The sequence below is a fragment of the Falco peregrinus genome, chromosome Z, assembly GCF_023634155.1.
Source record: "Falco peregrinus isolate bFalPer1 chromosome Z, bFalPer1.pri, whole genome shotgun sequence".
In the NCBI taxonomy this organism is placed as follows: Eukaryota; Metazoa; Chordata; class Aves; order Falconiformes; family Falconidae; genus Falco; species Falco peregrinus.
In genome coordinates this window covers 572,416-590,104 of record NC_073739.1, presented here as the reverse complement: position 1 = coordinate 590,104, position 17,689 = coordinate 572,416, and the positions used below count along the sequence as shown (strand labels likewise).

The following is a 17,689-nucleotide window of genomic DNA, read 5'->3' as shown; positions in this document are numbered from 1 at the left end:
TCATTCAAAAGGTACAGTTAAATATGTTCATCTGCTCGTATTCGTTCTCAGTTACTCTAATCTCCTCATTTGCATAGATGTTTTATCCCTATGTGTTGTAAGAATTCAAAGAATTCAGATGTGCTATAGGAAACAGAAAATGTAAAAAAACACCCTATTTTTAAAACTACATGCTAGAAATGCAAGGAAGATGAAACCATCAGAATGTCACTAATAAGGCAACACAAGAAAATATTAAAGTACAAAATACTGCATTTTATTGACATTTCAGTGAGATTGTTTAGTATAGCTCAATGCTGTTAGTCCCCTGATATCAAAATCATTATAAAACAAATTGTGGCATATCCTAATGCTTTAAAAAAATGCAGCACATTTCCTTAATGCCTATAAAATCAAGAGCTAGAAATATGACCATTAAATAAATCCTGTAACAAAATCTTAACATTTTAAAGGAATTAATCCATTCACTATGTTTCCATGTTCCTGTTTACTTTGTACGCTCGAGGCGCAAGTAACACATTGACAGACATTTGGCTTTTTTTTTTTTTTTTCATGTGAAGCACTGTAATTAGAGATGAAGACACATTTCTTCATTAGTGGATTACTGTTTCACATAAAGCCAAGTACAGAAAAATTTCCGTATTTCCTTTGGTCTGACAATGACTGTTTGGTTTCTATGCTTCCACAGTTTTGATAGTTCATCCCGCTAAATGACCTACAGAACTATGGATAAGGATTTTATTTTCAGTTTATCCAAATATAAATCCAAGACGTTTAAGAAGGCAAACTATTAGGTAGCACAAACTCCATAAAACTGCTGAATGTCATCACACAAAATGCATTTGCTATACAGAATAAAATAAAAGAGGGGAAGGTTTGCAATTTTTTTTTTTTTTTTGTATTAACGGAAAGCTGTTGTTCTGTGACTTAAGATACCAGGAAATGCAAATCCTCTGTCTCTCCTAAGCAGCAGACATGCTGCAGCCTTGACCCAACTCCTATATGGTACAGCAACATTTATCAGCACAAGTGCTCCAAAATTTTATTCAGAAACCCAACATGCTGAACACCAGTAGTTAATTCATTTGCATCTTAAAAAAAGACTGCAGACAGTACTAGTTACAATGGTATCAAAGAAGAGGAAATTAAAATAAGGTTTACACAATTCACTTCAAGAATAACAATCACTGATTTTTTGCCATACAAAGTGCTATTTTTTAAAATTAAATTTATGCGCTTTTTTTTTTAATTTATGTGAAAAAGTACATTTGTGACACTAAGTGGAAAGAGTGTGTTTAACAACTACATTTTATAGCGGCATAAATAAATATGGCAAATGAGGATCATTCCTGACTGGTTTGATACGAGGAACAATCTATAGTTGTGAAGGAAATTAAGTAAGTGTACAGAGGAGGAAATTAAAGCCAGAAGGTAAGCGTGTCCGAAAAGGACAATATACTTATGCAATATCGGGGATCAGATTGACTATCAGCATCTGGAAACAGCAAGAGACTATCTTACACAGTAAAAAAAGCCATCACAAATTCTCTCTCTCCTTCAAAATAACAAAGCAGACAAAGACAAGCTCTTTTTCAGACTTCTGTGGATAGATAATTTTAACATAGGAGATACAAATCGGTTAAAATACTGCTAAGAATAGCACAAACAAGAAACAGTACTTCACTTACCACTTAATACAAGTTTCTACAGAAAAAAAAAAAAAAAAAATCAAACATCCAGATCTTGCTGTATTCGAAGTATCTATATACATTTGGCAGTCCAAAAGTTACTTGTCTGGGATTTAATTTAAGCACCTTCCTTACACAGTGTCCTTTACTACAAAACAGCCTAACATACATTCATAACCCTAGAACTATTTTTATAATTAGCATATTTTAAAGCATTATGTCAAGACGGGTGCATCCAAAGTTGTTCTTCTCTTTTAAAGATATGCACTCTGCGTTAGTTCCAGTTAACAGCTCTGCCACTACTGTCCGTACATAATGCAGCAACTTGTTTTACAGGTCATTTTTTAAAATGCTTTCACTTTTACAAAATACTTTAGGGGGGGGGGGGAGAAAAAAAAAAAAAAGAGGAAATTTGCACTTCAGTTTCTCGTTGTTGAAAACGTGCTACTTCATGAGATAACTACTACGTTCTCACCCCTCTGCCCTGCAAAGGAACTGCTTAGCTTTAGGGATTGTATCCCTGGCAGCCCAAGGCCTGAACGTACGTTGTAGCCAACACTTCACCCACCTACAGTGCGACTTCTGAAGATCTCCAGGTTCTTTGCTTACAGCTGCTTAAGCCTCACAACACCCCTGTGAGGTAGGTAAAGTAATATCCCCAACTGACAGACCCAAGACTTCTGTGTGTGTGGCACAATCACACGGGAAGCGTTCACCGACCGACAAGAGCAGCCTCCGAGCCTGCAGCCTCGAAGAAAATAGTGTTCACACTCCTGTGGTGCTTCAGGGAGCTAGACTGGCATTTTCCTTTGGGCCTGCGGTGGAGAAGATTAAAGCAAAGTGCTAGGCAGGTTGCTGCTCTGCCACCTCAGGCAGGTTGTCTTGGAGTGTTTGTAGAGGTGGCTGGACTGGCTGAACCGCTTGCCACACTTCAGGCAGGCGTAAGGCTTCTCTCCCGTGTGCACACGGATGTGTTTCTTGCAGTCCGTCAAGGTCAAAAACGTCTTGCAGCAGATCTTGCACGCATACTTGCGTGCACCTTCTACAACCAAGACATTATGCTCAGATAAGGCCTTCTTGCATTTTGAAAGGACATCTGCGGACGCCCTTGTCAGCTGTGGCGGACCAGGTTGTGATGGATGCCCGTTTTCAAAAGAAGTGGTCCCATTCATAATCAGCTGGGAACTGGATGAGTTATCTTGCAGCTGGGAGCTCCTGACTGAAGTGACCACAGGCATTTTGGGGGCTATGCGGCGGTACCCAGGAAAGCTGCTAGCTCCACCTCTGACTGAGCCCATCATTGCCCTTGACAAGGAGTGCAAGCCCAAGCCTGACCGCGGAAAATCCATGCCGAACTGTTCTGCTGCTCGGTACCCAGATGTTTGTACACAGGGGAGCCCCATCACATCCTGCATTGGTCTAACAAAATGAGAGTCTGCAGGTTCACTAAATGGGTTCTCAACATGGGAGACCGTGGCAGATGAATGGCCGCCAGCGGGCCCCGACTCTGGACTCATCAGATAAGAGGCATCACTGTCCATTCTGCAGTCACTGGTGGTATTTGGAATGTTATCATCACTGTTTTGACTAGCGCTGAAGCCACCACCTCTGCTTTTATTTAGAAAATTAGAGATACTGAAAGTAGACTTGTGTTCCAGGTTATTTGACACCTCCATAATATGGATGTCTCCCACCCTATCAGTACTGGATTGCGGGTCAGAAAAGCTACGATCACTGCTCTCGGGACTCAGTTCTATCTTCTCTGCACTCACTACTCCTCCCTCCACTTCAACAGACTCGCTGCCCTCTGCTTGGGAAGTGACATCGCTCACCTCGTCTTGAGGCTCTGGGGAACTCAAAGGTTCAGACTTCACCACCACCCTCATGTGCTCTTTTTCATTCAGACTGACCTCTGGGTTCTCACATGGGAAGTTGTTCTTCTCAGAAGCAGCCTCCTGGTCAAAGCTGGTTTCTACCTGTGTTGCCTGGGATGCCATGGACATCTGTGCAATGTTGCCTCCGCTGTTGTCAGACTGGCTGGGCACTTGAGCATCTTCCTGAGCACTGAAAGACTGATCAAACATAATAGTATTATCCTCCTGGTTATCAGCAACAGCATCGGCCTTAGAGTTGTCCACAATCTTCAGTGAATCTGGTGAGAAGAAATCTTCCCGTGAATGAACTACTGACTGCCCACTCTCTGCAGTCACGTCAGAAACAGACTCGTCCATGGCAGGCCTGATGCGCTGTCTGGCCCGATCTTCAGAAGACTGTTTACGTTTGTGGAGACGACGGATAGGAAAAGTAGTGCGCTGCTCAATGTTACTTCTCATCGAGGAGCTCATAGTATTTGGCTGCTCCTCTGCACTCTGAGTGGAATTTAAAGCAGAGCTCACAATGCTCAGTCCAAGCTGCTGGAGCATGAAAGACCTCTGCATGCGTGCATTTTGCTCTTGAACTCGATCACTCGGTGGAGACATTGGCAGCGTCCTGGTAGTAAGGTAGTGTTTGCATGCTTTCACAACAGAGTTCAAATGTAAGTGAGAAGCAGCCAGCAAGACGTCCATAACGTTGCTCTCCCCAAGCATTAGTGTGGAAGTATACATCATGTCTATCAGAGCAGCAAAAGCTTCTGCTGTCACCACTTCGCTGTCCAGCTGAATCATGTTCATAGTCTGATCTCCCTCTGCTACAGTAAACAGAGCTCGGAAATGCGTGCTACATGCTGCCAAAACAGAGCGATGGGCTTTGAAATGCCTGTTGCCCACCACAATGACACAGTCGCAAAGCTGGCCATGAAGCCTCTGGTAGTTGAGCTGCTGAAAGATTTGCTCAAAATGTCCTGGAAAATCCATGATCCTATAAAACAAAAGAGAAGAAACTATAATACTAAAAACAGCTGAAGCACCATTCAGACCACAAGAAAACCAGGTTTAAAAATGAAAGATGACAGCTGAAAGACAGATAAAACAATAACTGATCTTAATTTACTGCTGCCACATTGGTACTGTATCAAAGCTGACAATCTTGTGGAGGAGGACAAGGAAGAAAATACAGGTTCTGCCATGGAGCTGACCTAGTGCAACAGTCACATCAGCATCAGATGTGTCACAGGGAGCTCTGCTGTAAACTGAATAACGCAGGTCATTTCACCTGTCCAAACTAAACCACACTCTTTAGTAAAACATTTAATCCTGTGGGTGGTTTTTTTTTTAAAAAAATTGTGAATAATTTACTGCAACCTTTGATAAATGGCTCACGTTATTAGATAACCCCCCCACTGAAAAGTCTGAACTTTGATTCTCATCTCACGTAATCCAATTTCACCTTCTGCAAATGACTTTCTGCACACTTTCTCAGCTACTGTGCAGAACTGTCATTCAAGTACCTGCTTTCAACACAGACACCCAGAAAAGAAGAGTTAATGGAAAAGAAGGGAGACACTTCTGCACTGGAACGAACGGTCAGCTCTTAACGCAAACTGCCACTAGCTATCAAAAGTGCAATACAATTTTCTTATTGACTGTGGTTTATCAGCTAGGATACACTAAAAGTCCTCAGGTTTTCCCACAAAATAAACCCCATTTCTTATTTTATTTTGTAGTGAGACAGAAAAGTCTGTCAACGTTAAAAGCCGTCTCCATACCTTTATTTTGAAGAAGTTTCTTACAAACCTTCTTGGTCTGTGCAAAGTCACAAGCTATGTGAATAATCTGCATACAAGGTTTCCCATAGTCATGCTGGACCAGGAAAGAATGGTTCGCTCAGAAATAACATTTTCTTTCAAACTCTTCCCAGGTGTTTCGCTTTACACACCAGCTTTGCTCAGAAGGTATGCTCAGGCCAGAGACAGTGGCTGCCAAGTACGCACATTCATTCAGAGGAAAGCAGGTACAGCTGTTGATGTAGATTGTTCATTACTCTGGAATTTTGTTCACCTGGAGGGCTGTCTATTAACTATTTACTTGGAAGGATCAGCAGAAAAAGCAAAACCTCAGCTATCGAGATGGCAGGGATGGAGGAGCAGCAGCAGCAGCACGTTGCCACTAAGGCTCCCTCAGCCTGCAGGAACTCAAGGCTCTGTACTCTGCTGCGCTGCAAGGCAAAAAAAGGCAGGGAGGGAGGCAAGGCAGGCCGGACACGTGCTGGTAAGGGCCAAAAAGCCAAGCAATACACAAAGATCACAACGGATTTACACATTTCTGCATATGCAAGCTGGCAGCTGCAGAATTAGAGAGATCCCTTGGCTTCTGGCAGCAACTCCGCTCAAAGGAGGGAAGTAACTCTGCAATCTTCCCCCGCCTCGCATTATCACCACTAGCACGTCAAGTGCTAGGAAAGCAGGACAGTTCTTGATCCTCTGTTACGAAGAAGACACTTCTTTGGAACTCGTTCAGGAGTTATTCTGCAAGCAGCACGAGGTTAGGTTTTTGCATTTGGACATGAAGTAAACCCATGCGGCGTGTGCCCTCACTACCTGCGTGTCCTGGTTTCAGCTGGGATGGAGTTAATTTTCTTCTTAGTACAGTGCTGTGTTTTGGCTCTGATGTGGGAACAGCGTTGACAGGACAGTGACGGTTTTAGTTGTTGCTGGGTGATGTTTATACTAAACCAAGGGCTTTTCAGTTCCTTGGGCCCTGCCAGCCAGAGGGCTGGGGGGGCACGGGACATGGGGAGGGGACACAGCCAGGACAGGTGACCCAAGCCAGCCAGAGAGGGATTCCATACCGTGGGACGTCATGCTGAGTATATAAACTGGGGGAAGGAGGAGGAAGGGGGGACATTTGGCATTATGGCGTTTGTCTTCCCGAGTACCCGTTACGTGATGGAGCCCGGCTGCCCTGGGATGGCTGAGCCTGCCTGCCCGTGGGGAGTGGGGAAGGAATTCCCTGCTTGCTTGCTTTTGCTTTACCTATTAAATTGTTCTTATCTCAACCCTTGAGTTTTACATTCCTTTCCCATTCTCTTCCCCATCCCTCTGGGTGAGGGGGAGAGAGAGCAAGTGGCTGCGTGGCTGCTGGCTGGGGTTAAACCACGACACTGCACGCCAACCCCACTTGCTCCCTCTCCACGGCCTGTCAGACCGAATCCCCCCCAGACCCCAGAAGAAGCTCAGGCTGGGCCTGGGGTGGAGTGACGTTTCCCAGTCACACCATCCACTGGCAGAGAGTGGGACAAGCACGAGCTGAACACATGCTGGGTAACTATCAGAGCAGCAAAAAGCAAAAAAAAAGTAACAGTAAGGTTACAAAGCCAGGCTCCCCCCTTTTCTAGCAGGCCCACAGGTATAACCAGTGCTGGACTTAAAATACTTAACCTCCTCACTCAAAACTTACCAGTGCCTCCAATAGCTATGGAAGGGGTGGCCAGAGCAACACTTCTTGTCATCAACACGTACTTTGCAGCTCTTTGCCAGAAAAAGATTTAACCACCTAGTCCACTGCACAAAGACCCCTGCCCCCTCTCCAAAGGATACAGGCTCGTGAAGAACCAGAGTTTTACCTAAACGCTGAAAAGGCAAAAAATTCTGCTGGCAAAAATCTGTAATTAGTGCCTGTGTATTTTAAAAAGATGAAATAAATAAATAAATTACAGTTTATGCCTTCCAGCAATGGTGAGGGTTCCGGCTTACCAGCAGCATCAAAAATCCTGTAATTTGGCAGCACTAAGGCTATGATGCCTGAAATAAGCACCATAAATAGATTAAATACATCTTCCTTATCTCTATATAGTTATGTCATAAAACAGAAGAATTTGAGCTTGCCACTTTTTTTTAAAAGAAGAAATAGCAATACAGGTAACAGGTGATTTTATTTATCTTTCAATACCAATGTGTATTTGACATGAAAAATAAGATGACATTTTCAAACAAAAGTATGTTAAGCGAGACAAAACCTTGGAACTGCGGAGTTATTATTTCTGCGCATTTTCTCCAAGAGAAACGCAACAAGAGGGAAAGTGAGGAAATGCTTCTTGGTGTCGTAGGAGAAGGGAGGCGCAAACTGAAACTCTGTGACCTCAGGCAGGCAGGCAGACAAAAGGAAGACGGGGAACCTGTGACAACAGCCACAAGTCCCGGCAGGAAGCATCTGGAATGTGGCAGAGGCCAGGGCTGTTTTGTGAACAGTGCTGCCACATCGCTGTCTGACTTCTGAGCTCCGGCACACCTGGTTAAAAATACTCCTGGCCTCCTTCGTTCCAGCAAGCACCGTGCAGGCATGACCTCCTCTGTGAGGAAAGCTTCCCCTCAGCCGACCGTTTCTGGAAAGTTGAGAGGAGACTGCCGAACAATTCTTTCGCTCACCTCTGAGATGGGCCAGGTGTTATGTGAGTGATAACACTTTGTCCTTGGCTTCACAGGAAAGGGACTAAACCGCAGCACCTAGGGGGAATGTGGAGACAGGAGGAGGAGGAGATGGGGGGTAGGGGCAACAGTTGCCAGAGCAACAAGAAACTCTTGCTCCATTCACAGTACCATCACTATAGCATCAGTGCGCTCTTGTGGGGCCTGGATGCTGGTCAACTTTCTTTTCACTTCATTCTCAAGTCAATATCAACAGCTCCAAAGAACCTTTTCACACTTGCACGACTACGCGTAGAGCAGATCTGCACAGCATACAATGCTACAGCCCGCTGGCAGACTCGCCAGAAAATGCCAGGCACCCACCACACCAGGAGAGGCAAGGGATCTCCTTTCCCTAAGGAGCACAACTGGCAGACGCCGTGGTACTACTTTCCAAAACGTGTCAGTGATGAACCATTAGCACCACCAGCTAAAAGGCAGGTCAGTAAATCTCCATCCTGCGGAAAAAAGCACAGGGCCCAGCAGAGACCACTCCAGCTTCAAGGGTTGTCAAGAAGCAAGCTGTTCACGAGCACCCCAGCAGTTCCCAGTCTGTGCACTGCTTTAGGTCATTCTAGGAAATGCACCGTAAAGGATTAGCAAATACTCGAGAGTTCGCTCATGCCTTGCCCCTATCGAGCCAATCCCAGGAGGTGGTAATACAAAGGTATTACAAAATGCTTTGTAATAAAGCCTTTGAACCAATGCCCAGAGAAGACTGGAGGTGGAAAATGCTGAACATGAGGACAGGATCTCACATCAGCAAGAAGATTGAGCCAGACTCCAGAAAGGAAGCTAGGTTACAGGGATGGTCCGATGTCTTCTTGCCCAGGCAGCAACGTGTACCCGAACCCGAGAAAACAGCCAAAACTCATTCTTTTGAGCAATGAATAGGGACTTTAGAACTCAAAGAGTACTGGCTTACAGTCACCAAAAGCGAGTGCATCCTTCATGCACCTGAAACAAGACAAACCCCACTTTTGCTTCAAATAACATTAATTTGGCTTGGTATTTAACTTTTACTACACTATAAAGGCTGAAGTCCTTGAACCAGAATCAACAAACGGACCGCAGAGTGGAGCTGAGATCTTGCACAAGATCAATTAAAAGTTATAAAACTAGGCTGAGCGGTATATACTACATTATATCCACAGACCACATTCGGTGAGATATCAGCTGCTTCAGGTTACTAAATACACGCAACGCACCTAAGTCAGTATCAAAATAAAGGGGTGGCGTATTTCTGGAGATGCAGATTCAGTCTGTCTTTCCCTCCTGCTTCAGTGATAGCCCGTCTTTCAGCAAGAGCTGGCCATAAAGACTCCGCTGAACCACCTGTGGGCTGCACATCCCCATCAGTCCCCTTTCAAACAACCCAACACCTCCAGCACACGATGGGTGACATCCCATCTCACGGCTGTGTGAAAGCCCATTCAGATGAAAGACAAGAGATGCTCCCAGCTGAGCAGTGAGTGGTTTCAGCGGCCAGCGTGCAGCTTTCGTGAGGCTCACAACCAGCTCCAGTTCACATCCTGGGGACCCAGGGAATGTTAGATGAAACCTTCTGCTGAATCAGACCCAGTCAGTGCGACTCAGGGGAGGCATCAGTGGTACAAACGGCAGACACCGAGTCCCAGCAGCCTTTTGGAGAGCAGCGGGAGAGGGAACAGCTTAGTTTTATAATCAAATTACCACAAACGAAAAGAAACTATACCAAATTGTTTAGTGGCAAGTAGTTTTCCTACAAATACAACTAGTCATGAGCCAGGAAAATTTTAAGGGCAAGCAATGAAAAACCATCTACGAAATACTGACTGGAAAACAACTGTTCTGCCTCTTCTTGGACTAAGGCTTAAGAAATGAAACCAGCAAGGTCAGAACCAAAGAAACACTCCTCCACGTAACACAGTAAAGCGACAAAACTCTTCGCCATGGGCAAGTACACGTGAATACATAAGAGTCACTGAAGAAAAATTAATTGAGAGCTATTAAATATTCAGACACCACCTCTACCTGGGAAGGCACTAAACCACAAGTCACCGGAGGCATGGTTTTACATACACGAGGTTTACCTCTCTGGCTTTCTATTTGACAGTTTGCTTTGGTAATTTCAGTAGAGTTTGACAAAGGAACGACAGATTTTTTTTAATGTAACATTAATTGGCTAGAAAACAAGTAAAGCAGCGTTTTCTCCCTAGCATTTGGATTACATCCTTAAAAAGGTAATTAAACTTTGATAAAAAGCATGCTCAATAGATACTGAAACCGCTAGTGGAAATCATATCACAGCAAATCAAACAGCCCATGAGAGGCGAGGCTGCTGCTGCTGCTAAATATCCCCAGGTCCCAGCAGGAGAAGACAGCAGGAGAGCAGGAGAAGACACATCCCCAGCAGGCACAAATGCACAGAGCACATGTACACACTACAAGAGACACTCAGCACTCACACATGGGCAGAACCAGAGGCCTCGTTCAGCTTCCCTCTCTGCCTGGGCAGGGTGGAAGTCCACCAGTGCGAACATCCATACAGGCATACGAGGTAGACCCCCTCCGGCAGTTGGCCCTCCCAGTAGCTGCCTGCTGGTCCCCAGTCTCCCCACCCCTAGCCTGCAGGCAGGCAACAACCTGGCTCCAGTTGCTGGTACGGACTGTCACAAGTCCACAGAGCCAGCCAAGACTCCTCTGGTCCCACAGCTGACCCCACCATGGTGCTGTCCCTGTAGACACAGGCACTCTCACACCCAGTGCTGCCCTTAGGGATCCATGGACACCCCCGCCTTTGCTCCCAGGCCACTTCACCGGCTCATCCAGGTTGAGCTTCACCGGCCATCAGACACCCGCACAGCTGCACTTGCTCCAGTCAATGCCCCACGGACAAAGGGACCCTCTGCCTTGTGGCTGTGCTCGTATCAGGCAGAGAGACCTCACCCAGGACACAACCAGGAAGGAATTTGATAAGGAGCAGGACAGACAGCACTGACCAGGTGCAGGACATGGCCAGGCAAGTGCACTGACGAGCCAACTGCCTACACGCAACGCGACCGGCCCTTTTTATTCCTTTACCCCTCTCTATTTCCACACCTGTTCGTCCCCAAATCCCTTAACTCCTCTTTTCCCTCACTTTTGGTTTCACCCCTAACCATCCTGCGGGATCCCAACCTGGCGTTCCCTGCAGCCCATCTGTCCCGACAGCAGGCAGCATCTCCCTTAGCACAACAGGACACTGGGCAGAGGCTGGGCTGGGACTGCCCTGGCAGGGGCTTGAACAACGTGCTCCTTTTCTCCCTTTCTCAGGGGGGTTCCCACCTGTGCCTGTGCTCCTCTGGGCTAGCAGAGATGGGCCTGTGACGGGCTAGCTCCAGGAATGGGCTTACAAGCAGCCCCACGGGGCTCCCACTCCTGTCCTTGTGTTTTCAAGCTCCTTTGGGGCTGTGCAGAGGAGCTAGAGCCCCGTAACCAAACATTCCCGGTGGCACATTCCTCATGTATACAGATGGAGATAGGGCTTAGATTTCTTAAACTAAGCTTTCCATGTTAAGAAAGCATCAGGATTAAAAATACCTAATGGGGAAGATGATGTGCAAGCGTTCTCAAATTCTAGGAAAAAAAAAAGACCTACGCTTTACAATCACACAGCCGGTTCATTAATTTTCCATTAGATATTAACCTCTGGGTCTGTCTGTCAACTCCAACCAATTTTACAAAGTGGAGACTAGGTGCTGAATCCCCTTCTTTTTTTTGCGGAAGTTGGTGTCTGGTTACAGAAGCAGCCAAATTATAAGGACCGCTTTTCACCAAGTCATGCTTAATTCCCTTATTCTCTTAAACAACACAAAACACCCAAAACCAAATTCAGCCAGCTGGCCAGTTTGCACACACAGCCCAGGCAGGCAGGTAGGAGACACAAGGGACAGCTGGTAACAAAACCATGTGGCAGGAGAGAAGGGACACTATCGATTTCTCCAGCAGAATTCCAGGTTTTATTAGCACATATTTCTACTACTTTTAATAGTAATTGTTTCTTCCTATGATTTCTTTTTATTTCTTGAATGATGAGCACTGACAGTACTATGCAGACTTACAGTCCCTTTTCCCAGCAAATCCCCCTGCTCTAATACTTAAGCTGCAGCAAGAGGAGACACGGCAAGTATTTAAGTACACTTGCACTGAAACTACTGCAGAATCAAAAACTTTTTCTCTCATTTCTTTAAAAAAAGTTAAACTCACTATAAAACGGTGTGAAAAACAGCAACTCTGTACAATGATCTATTTAAGTGTTTTTTACTATGTCCCATACTAAAGGGCACAGTTTAGATTACACTGCAATCCTGAGACACTGTCAAGAAGTCAAACAAACAAAATATTCAAAGAGAACCTCAAGTTGCTCCCTAAAGAAGCTTTTAAAAGTCTGTGGAGGAATTCATTTTGTGTGATTAAACCCAACAATAAAAGCTGCCTCAGATATACCATTCAGCAGAATGGCATCAGAAGAAATCTTACATTCAAACACAGTACTGCAGACTTTGGACTAGGCATTTGGGTTTTCCTTATCAGATGAATGAAGGGCAATTTATTACTTGCACCTCAAACCTCATTTCCAACAACCTGTATTTAAACGCATTCGATATTGTAGGTACTAAGCCTGCAAGAATCCTTGGCATATAGTCAAAACCTGAGAGTACGCCAATATAATATTAGTAACTGCTTGCCTCTTCGCTTAAATTACATTTTACAAAATGTTACAATATACTTGTACTGTGTTTAACCATTGTGCTTGGAATAAAAAAAATCTTAAAAAAAGCTCCGCTGAAGACTGAAATAACAAACATAAATCTAGATAGGAGTCAGCGATACAAACGTTCCTTTAGAAAACTTTCTATCGGTTCTATCCGTTTTTTTAACAAGTCAGCAGGACAGTGGGAGAGTAGAGGAAGGAAGAAATGTAAATCTTCACTTTCTTTGACACCTCCAGCAAGTTTTGTCACTTTGAAACACGCAGTGTGTGCATTCTCTGCTCTAAGAGTGTTTTCAAGCCAAACATATGGTGGAATTTTAGTTAACAGTCAAAACGATTTCTGGATTTGCCCCATACAACTGAAGTAGGCTTCAGTGTTACACTGCTTTCATGCATGTGACAATGTTGAGTGCCAGCCATGAAAGGCATTTTTTGTGTGCGTCTGACGAGACACATCTGCAACTAGTGACTTTCATGACTGACACTGAGCTTACAGTATCTCATTTTAGGCATTTCCTTAGCCAGGTTTTATATATAGTTTAACTCACACAGTTTATCTCTCTATTTATTGTCAGGGACAACGAGTTACAACTCATGTAAGAATCAGAAAGGATAAACTGCACTGCAAATGCCGCTGCAAGTTCCATCAGCCCTCCAGAGAACAGTAAGAGATTAGCACATGGCTTAGTATTTTCTCATCATCCGAATGGTACTGTAAATAGACAGTCAAACTCACGGCAACACTAACTCATTAACAAAGAGTAACAGCACAGCTTGCCAGTTGCAAAGAGCATCTTTGAAAGGAGCAACAAAAAGCTTCCTAAAAAAAAAAAGACGAGTTTTCTTGGACACCTAGTTATCTGAAGAAAGGGACACCACCTGCGACAGGGCATCCTCCTGCTTCCTGACATTTCCACTCACCTCCTCCCAGCCCTGTGACGCATCTCTGTGCATCCAGATCCCACAGCGCAGTGTGATACTTCGGAGAAGACACACAGGAGGAGAGCAAAAAACCCCACTCCTGCATTTTGATGTGCCATCTCAGCTTGTCACCAGGGGGGCTGTTTCTCTGTTGTAGTTCCACTATTTAACACACCTGTAATGCTGTATATTCAGAACAGACTGAACACTTGTTCCCTTTTAATTCCTGGCGAATTCCCTTCACCAATTGGACTTCAGGGTCAGTACCATAGCTTTCACAGGCATTGGTCTCTCTTAAAAAGGGCCGACATGCTTTTCTGGTCAACTTATAAAAAAGCACAGTGTTTTCTAGGTATCATTAAGAAACAGTTCATGGATTCTGTCCTTGATCTTAGGAAGTTAAAAACCTGCGTCTAATATGAGACAATTCCCAAGAGCAACACAGGGTTTTAGGCATTGCACACTGAAACACCTGAAGAAAGCTGTTTGGGCAATATCCCTATTTGATTTATTTACAAAGGGAAAAGCAGAGAATGCTGCTTCACAGAACTGGCAGTAAAGCCATTTAAGGGTACGGGAAGGTGAACTACCACCACCAAGGACTGATCTAAACTCACAGTTACGTTATCAGTTCAGAAAACCTCTCCTGAGGTTCATGACACCACGTCAGTCTCTGTAACTGTCATCGTCCTTTCGCAAGAATGGCCAGCACTGCAAAGGAAAGACATCTGCCAGCTTCTTCTGCCTGCCATCACCCCCCATTCAAGAATCAAACCACAAACACCACGCAGAACCAAATGTGTGCAGGCAAGGATGCCACAAGAAAGGGCAGCCACAGACAGCTCAGTGCCAGCATGCCGTCTTCTTGCTCAATACAGCGATGATTTCTAAATCTAGCTCTTCAACTTCACCATGTACCAGAGATTCAAGAATTTTAAACAACCCGATCCAGCCATGCTCCTTGGTGACTCCTTTGCCTAAGATTTTAACCCCAATGAAGCCAGGGTTAACTGCGCAATGAATAATCTATTTTTGCCAGGAAATGTTTTAGATTGAAGTAACAAATATTAGTTTGCCATGACCACAATGGATTCATTAGTATTACACATCTTCAGCCTAAGCAAATAACTCTATCCACACAACTGATTCAGTAGGTGACTACTGCATTTCAAATGAGACCTGTTGAATTATCCGCTTCTGATCTTCCCAAACTCATTTAAAAACCTCATTTTCTAACATCATCCTTTTACCCTCGGAAGGGAAAATATCTACACGGAGGCACCGCACAGTTCTGTTTTGACATTGCGGAGGGCTGATCAGACACCCACCCAGTCACTCTCTCACTCCCTTTCCCCAGCAAGACAGTGGAGAAAGTAAGATGAAAATCTTGCAGGCTGAGATAAGGACAGGGAGAGCACTCACCAATTACCATCCGAAACACTCTACTTGGGAAAGATTAATTTTATTTATTGCTGATAAATACCAGAGTAGGATAGAAAGAACAACAAAACTAAACGCACCTTCTCCCTCCACCCTTCTTTCTGAGCTCAGCTTCACTCCCAGCTCTTTTTATCTCCTCCCCCTTGAGCACCACAATGGGGATTGCGGTCAGTTTGTAACACTTGATCTCTGTCGCTCCATCCTCCTCACAGTCTTCCCCTGCTCCGGCATGGGGGCCTTCCCATGGGAAAGTGTCCTTCACAAACCTCTCCAGTGTGAGTCCTTCCCACAGGCTGCAGTTCTTCACCAACTGCTCCAGCGTGGGTCCTTTCCGTGGGGTGCAGCCCCTCAGGCACAGCCTGCTCCAGTGTGGGTCCCCACGGTTTCACAAGTCCTGCCAGCAAACCTGCTCCAGCCCGGGTTCCTCTCTCCACGGGACCACAGGTCCTGCCAGGAGCCCACTCCAGCGTGGGCTGCCCATGGGTCACAGCCTCCTTCGAGCATCCCTCTGCTCTGGTGGGGGGCCCTCTCCGGCTGCAGGTGGGGATCTGCTCCACTGTGGGCCTCCACGGCCTGAGGGTGGACAGCCTACCTCACACCGTGGGCTTCACCACAGGCTGCTGGAAAATCTCTGCTCCAGTGCCTGGAGCACCTCATGGCCCCCTGCGCAGACCTGAGTGTCTGCAGAGTTGTTCTCCTCGCATATTCTCACTCATCTCTCCGGCTGCAATTTGTTGCACAGGTTCCACCCCCCCACCCCCCTCCTTAAATACGTTATCCCAGAGGCACTACCACTGTTGCTGGTGGGCTTTGGGTTGGCCTTGGCCAGCAGTGGATCAGCCTTGGAGCCAACTGGCGCTGGCTCCATCGTAAAAGCCATGGGGAAAGCTTCTAAGTGCTTCTCACAGAAGCCATTCCTGTAGCTCCCCTGCTACCAAAACCACGCCATGCAAACCCAATACAAGCACAGACGAATGAATTTCAAAAAACATCACCTTAATCACTGCTTAAAAGTCACGCTAAAGGATAACAATTTCTGTGATTTGAACATATCACGCTAAATTAACTAAATTACTGCCGAGTAATTTTTGAAAGATGAAGGAAAAAATGAAGCTGCTTTTTGTCAAGTTCCGAGGTGGTGATTTCCTTCTCCAATTCCACACAGACGCCACTTCAGGTCTACCATTTCTTTATAACATATGGGTTTACAGCACAGTGCAACACAAGCTCCAGTCTGACCACTGACCCCCGCGGAGTTTGCCTTCACTAGCACAACCATGAGAAAAACTGGAAGCTAGTGAAGTCAACACCACAGAGATAAGACATCCACTCCAGGGCAGCAACCGGTGCACGCGGAACTTTTGTACACCAACAGTACGTGTAACGCCACTCCATCTGTATGCTGTCCTCCACAAGATGAGCTACGAGTCAGTAATTACACCAAGCGCAAGAAAGTAAACCCCAATTTATAACATGTCATCTGAACACGCTTCTCTGAAAATTCCAGAACATGAAGTTAACAGACAGATAAGAAATGCTGTTGTTCCTGCATAGAATCCTGAATGCATGGGATGCACTGCTCTGAGAAACTGAGTTATGCCTTTTTTTTTTTTTTTTATATTATCACCTGGGATCTCCAACACTACGCCCCTCTCAAGACTGGCGACAGCATCTGCGCCCCATCCTTGCATCCCCAGTTGTTAAAACCACATTTCACGTATTTCATTTCTTATCTTACACGGGCATCGCCGTGAACACAAGGTGGCCCTCCAGGGATTCCCTGCCGAACGCAGCATCTCGCACTCCGCCACGCGGTTTGGCGTGCCGTGACCAGGCCGGGGCCAACGAGTCCCGAGGCAGAGGCCAGGCTCCAGCTCCGTTCCACCGGCTCCTGGTGGAAGGCCCGAGCGACCACCGCCGGGCTCTTCACGGGACGGCCCGGCCCTGCCCGCCGCAAGCCCACGCCTGAACAAGCCCCACTGAAACCTCCAGTGCCCGGCAGGCGGAAACCCCGCGAAGGGAACCGGGGGCCCGGGAGAAGCGCCGCCGCCACCGGTTCGCATGCTGTCCGCCGGCCTCCCCCCCAACACAGCACAGCCGCGCTCCCCGCCCCCGGGCCGATCTCCTGCACGCACCGGGGCGGCGGGCAGCCCGCCTCCACCCTCCCGCGGGGCTCCCAGGTGGCTCGGGGCGGCGCGGCGGAAGCCGGCAAGGGGCAGCGAGGGCTCCCCGCTCCGCCCGGCCCGGCCGCCCACGTCACCCGCCGCGCCCCCCGACCGCCCCCCCGGTGTCTTGCGCCGTCGCCTGCCAGGCCCGGCAGCGGCCCCACTCACCTGAGGTGCCCGCCCCTCCCCGCTGCCTCTTCTCTCTGGGCGGGAAGGGCCGGGCAGGGCCGGGCGCAGCCGTCGTCCTCGGCCCTGCGGACCCGTCCCCCGCTTCCGAGGCTCCGCCCCCACGGGCCCTACGCTGCTGCGGCGGCCGCGCCGGCGGCCGGAAGTGACGCCATCGCGCAGCAGCCCACCCGGCGCCGCGACCCCGCCCACCCGACCGCCAACCAATCAG

The 17,689-nt window shown here is 46.8% G+C and overlaps 1 protein-coding gene across 5 annotated transcripts; it reads right to left on the bottom strand.

Annotated features, from left to right (window-relative positions):
- Window positions 1-234: 234 nt before the first annotated feature.
- On the bottom strand, window positions 235-17,620 carry ZBTB5 (zinc finger and BTB domain containing 5). 5 transcript variants are annotated; one of them, XM_055790373.1, is made up of 3 exons: window positions 17,461-17,620; window positions 7,993-8,070; window positions 235-4,547 (listed from the first exon to the last, which is right to left on the bottom strand). In XM_055790373.1, exon 3 carries the CDS (start codon window positions 4,541-4,543, stop codon window positions 2,519-2,521), a length of 2,025 nt encoding a protein of 674 aa, XP_055646348.1. In that variant the 5' UTR covers window positions 4,544-4,547; window positions 7,993-8,070; window positions 17,461-17,620; the 3' UTR covers window positions 235-2,518. The 5 variants fall into 5 exon arrangements, with proteins under 5 accessions (XP_055646348.1, XP_055646347.1, XP_005244724.3 ...); XM_055790372.1 differs by lacking the exon at window positions 7,993-8,070; XM_005244667.4 differs by lacking the exon at window positions 17,461-17,620 and having other exon boundaries at window positions 7,993-17,447.
- Window positions 17,621-17,689: the final 69 nt, after the last annotated feature.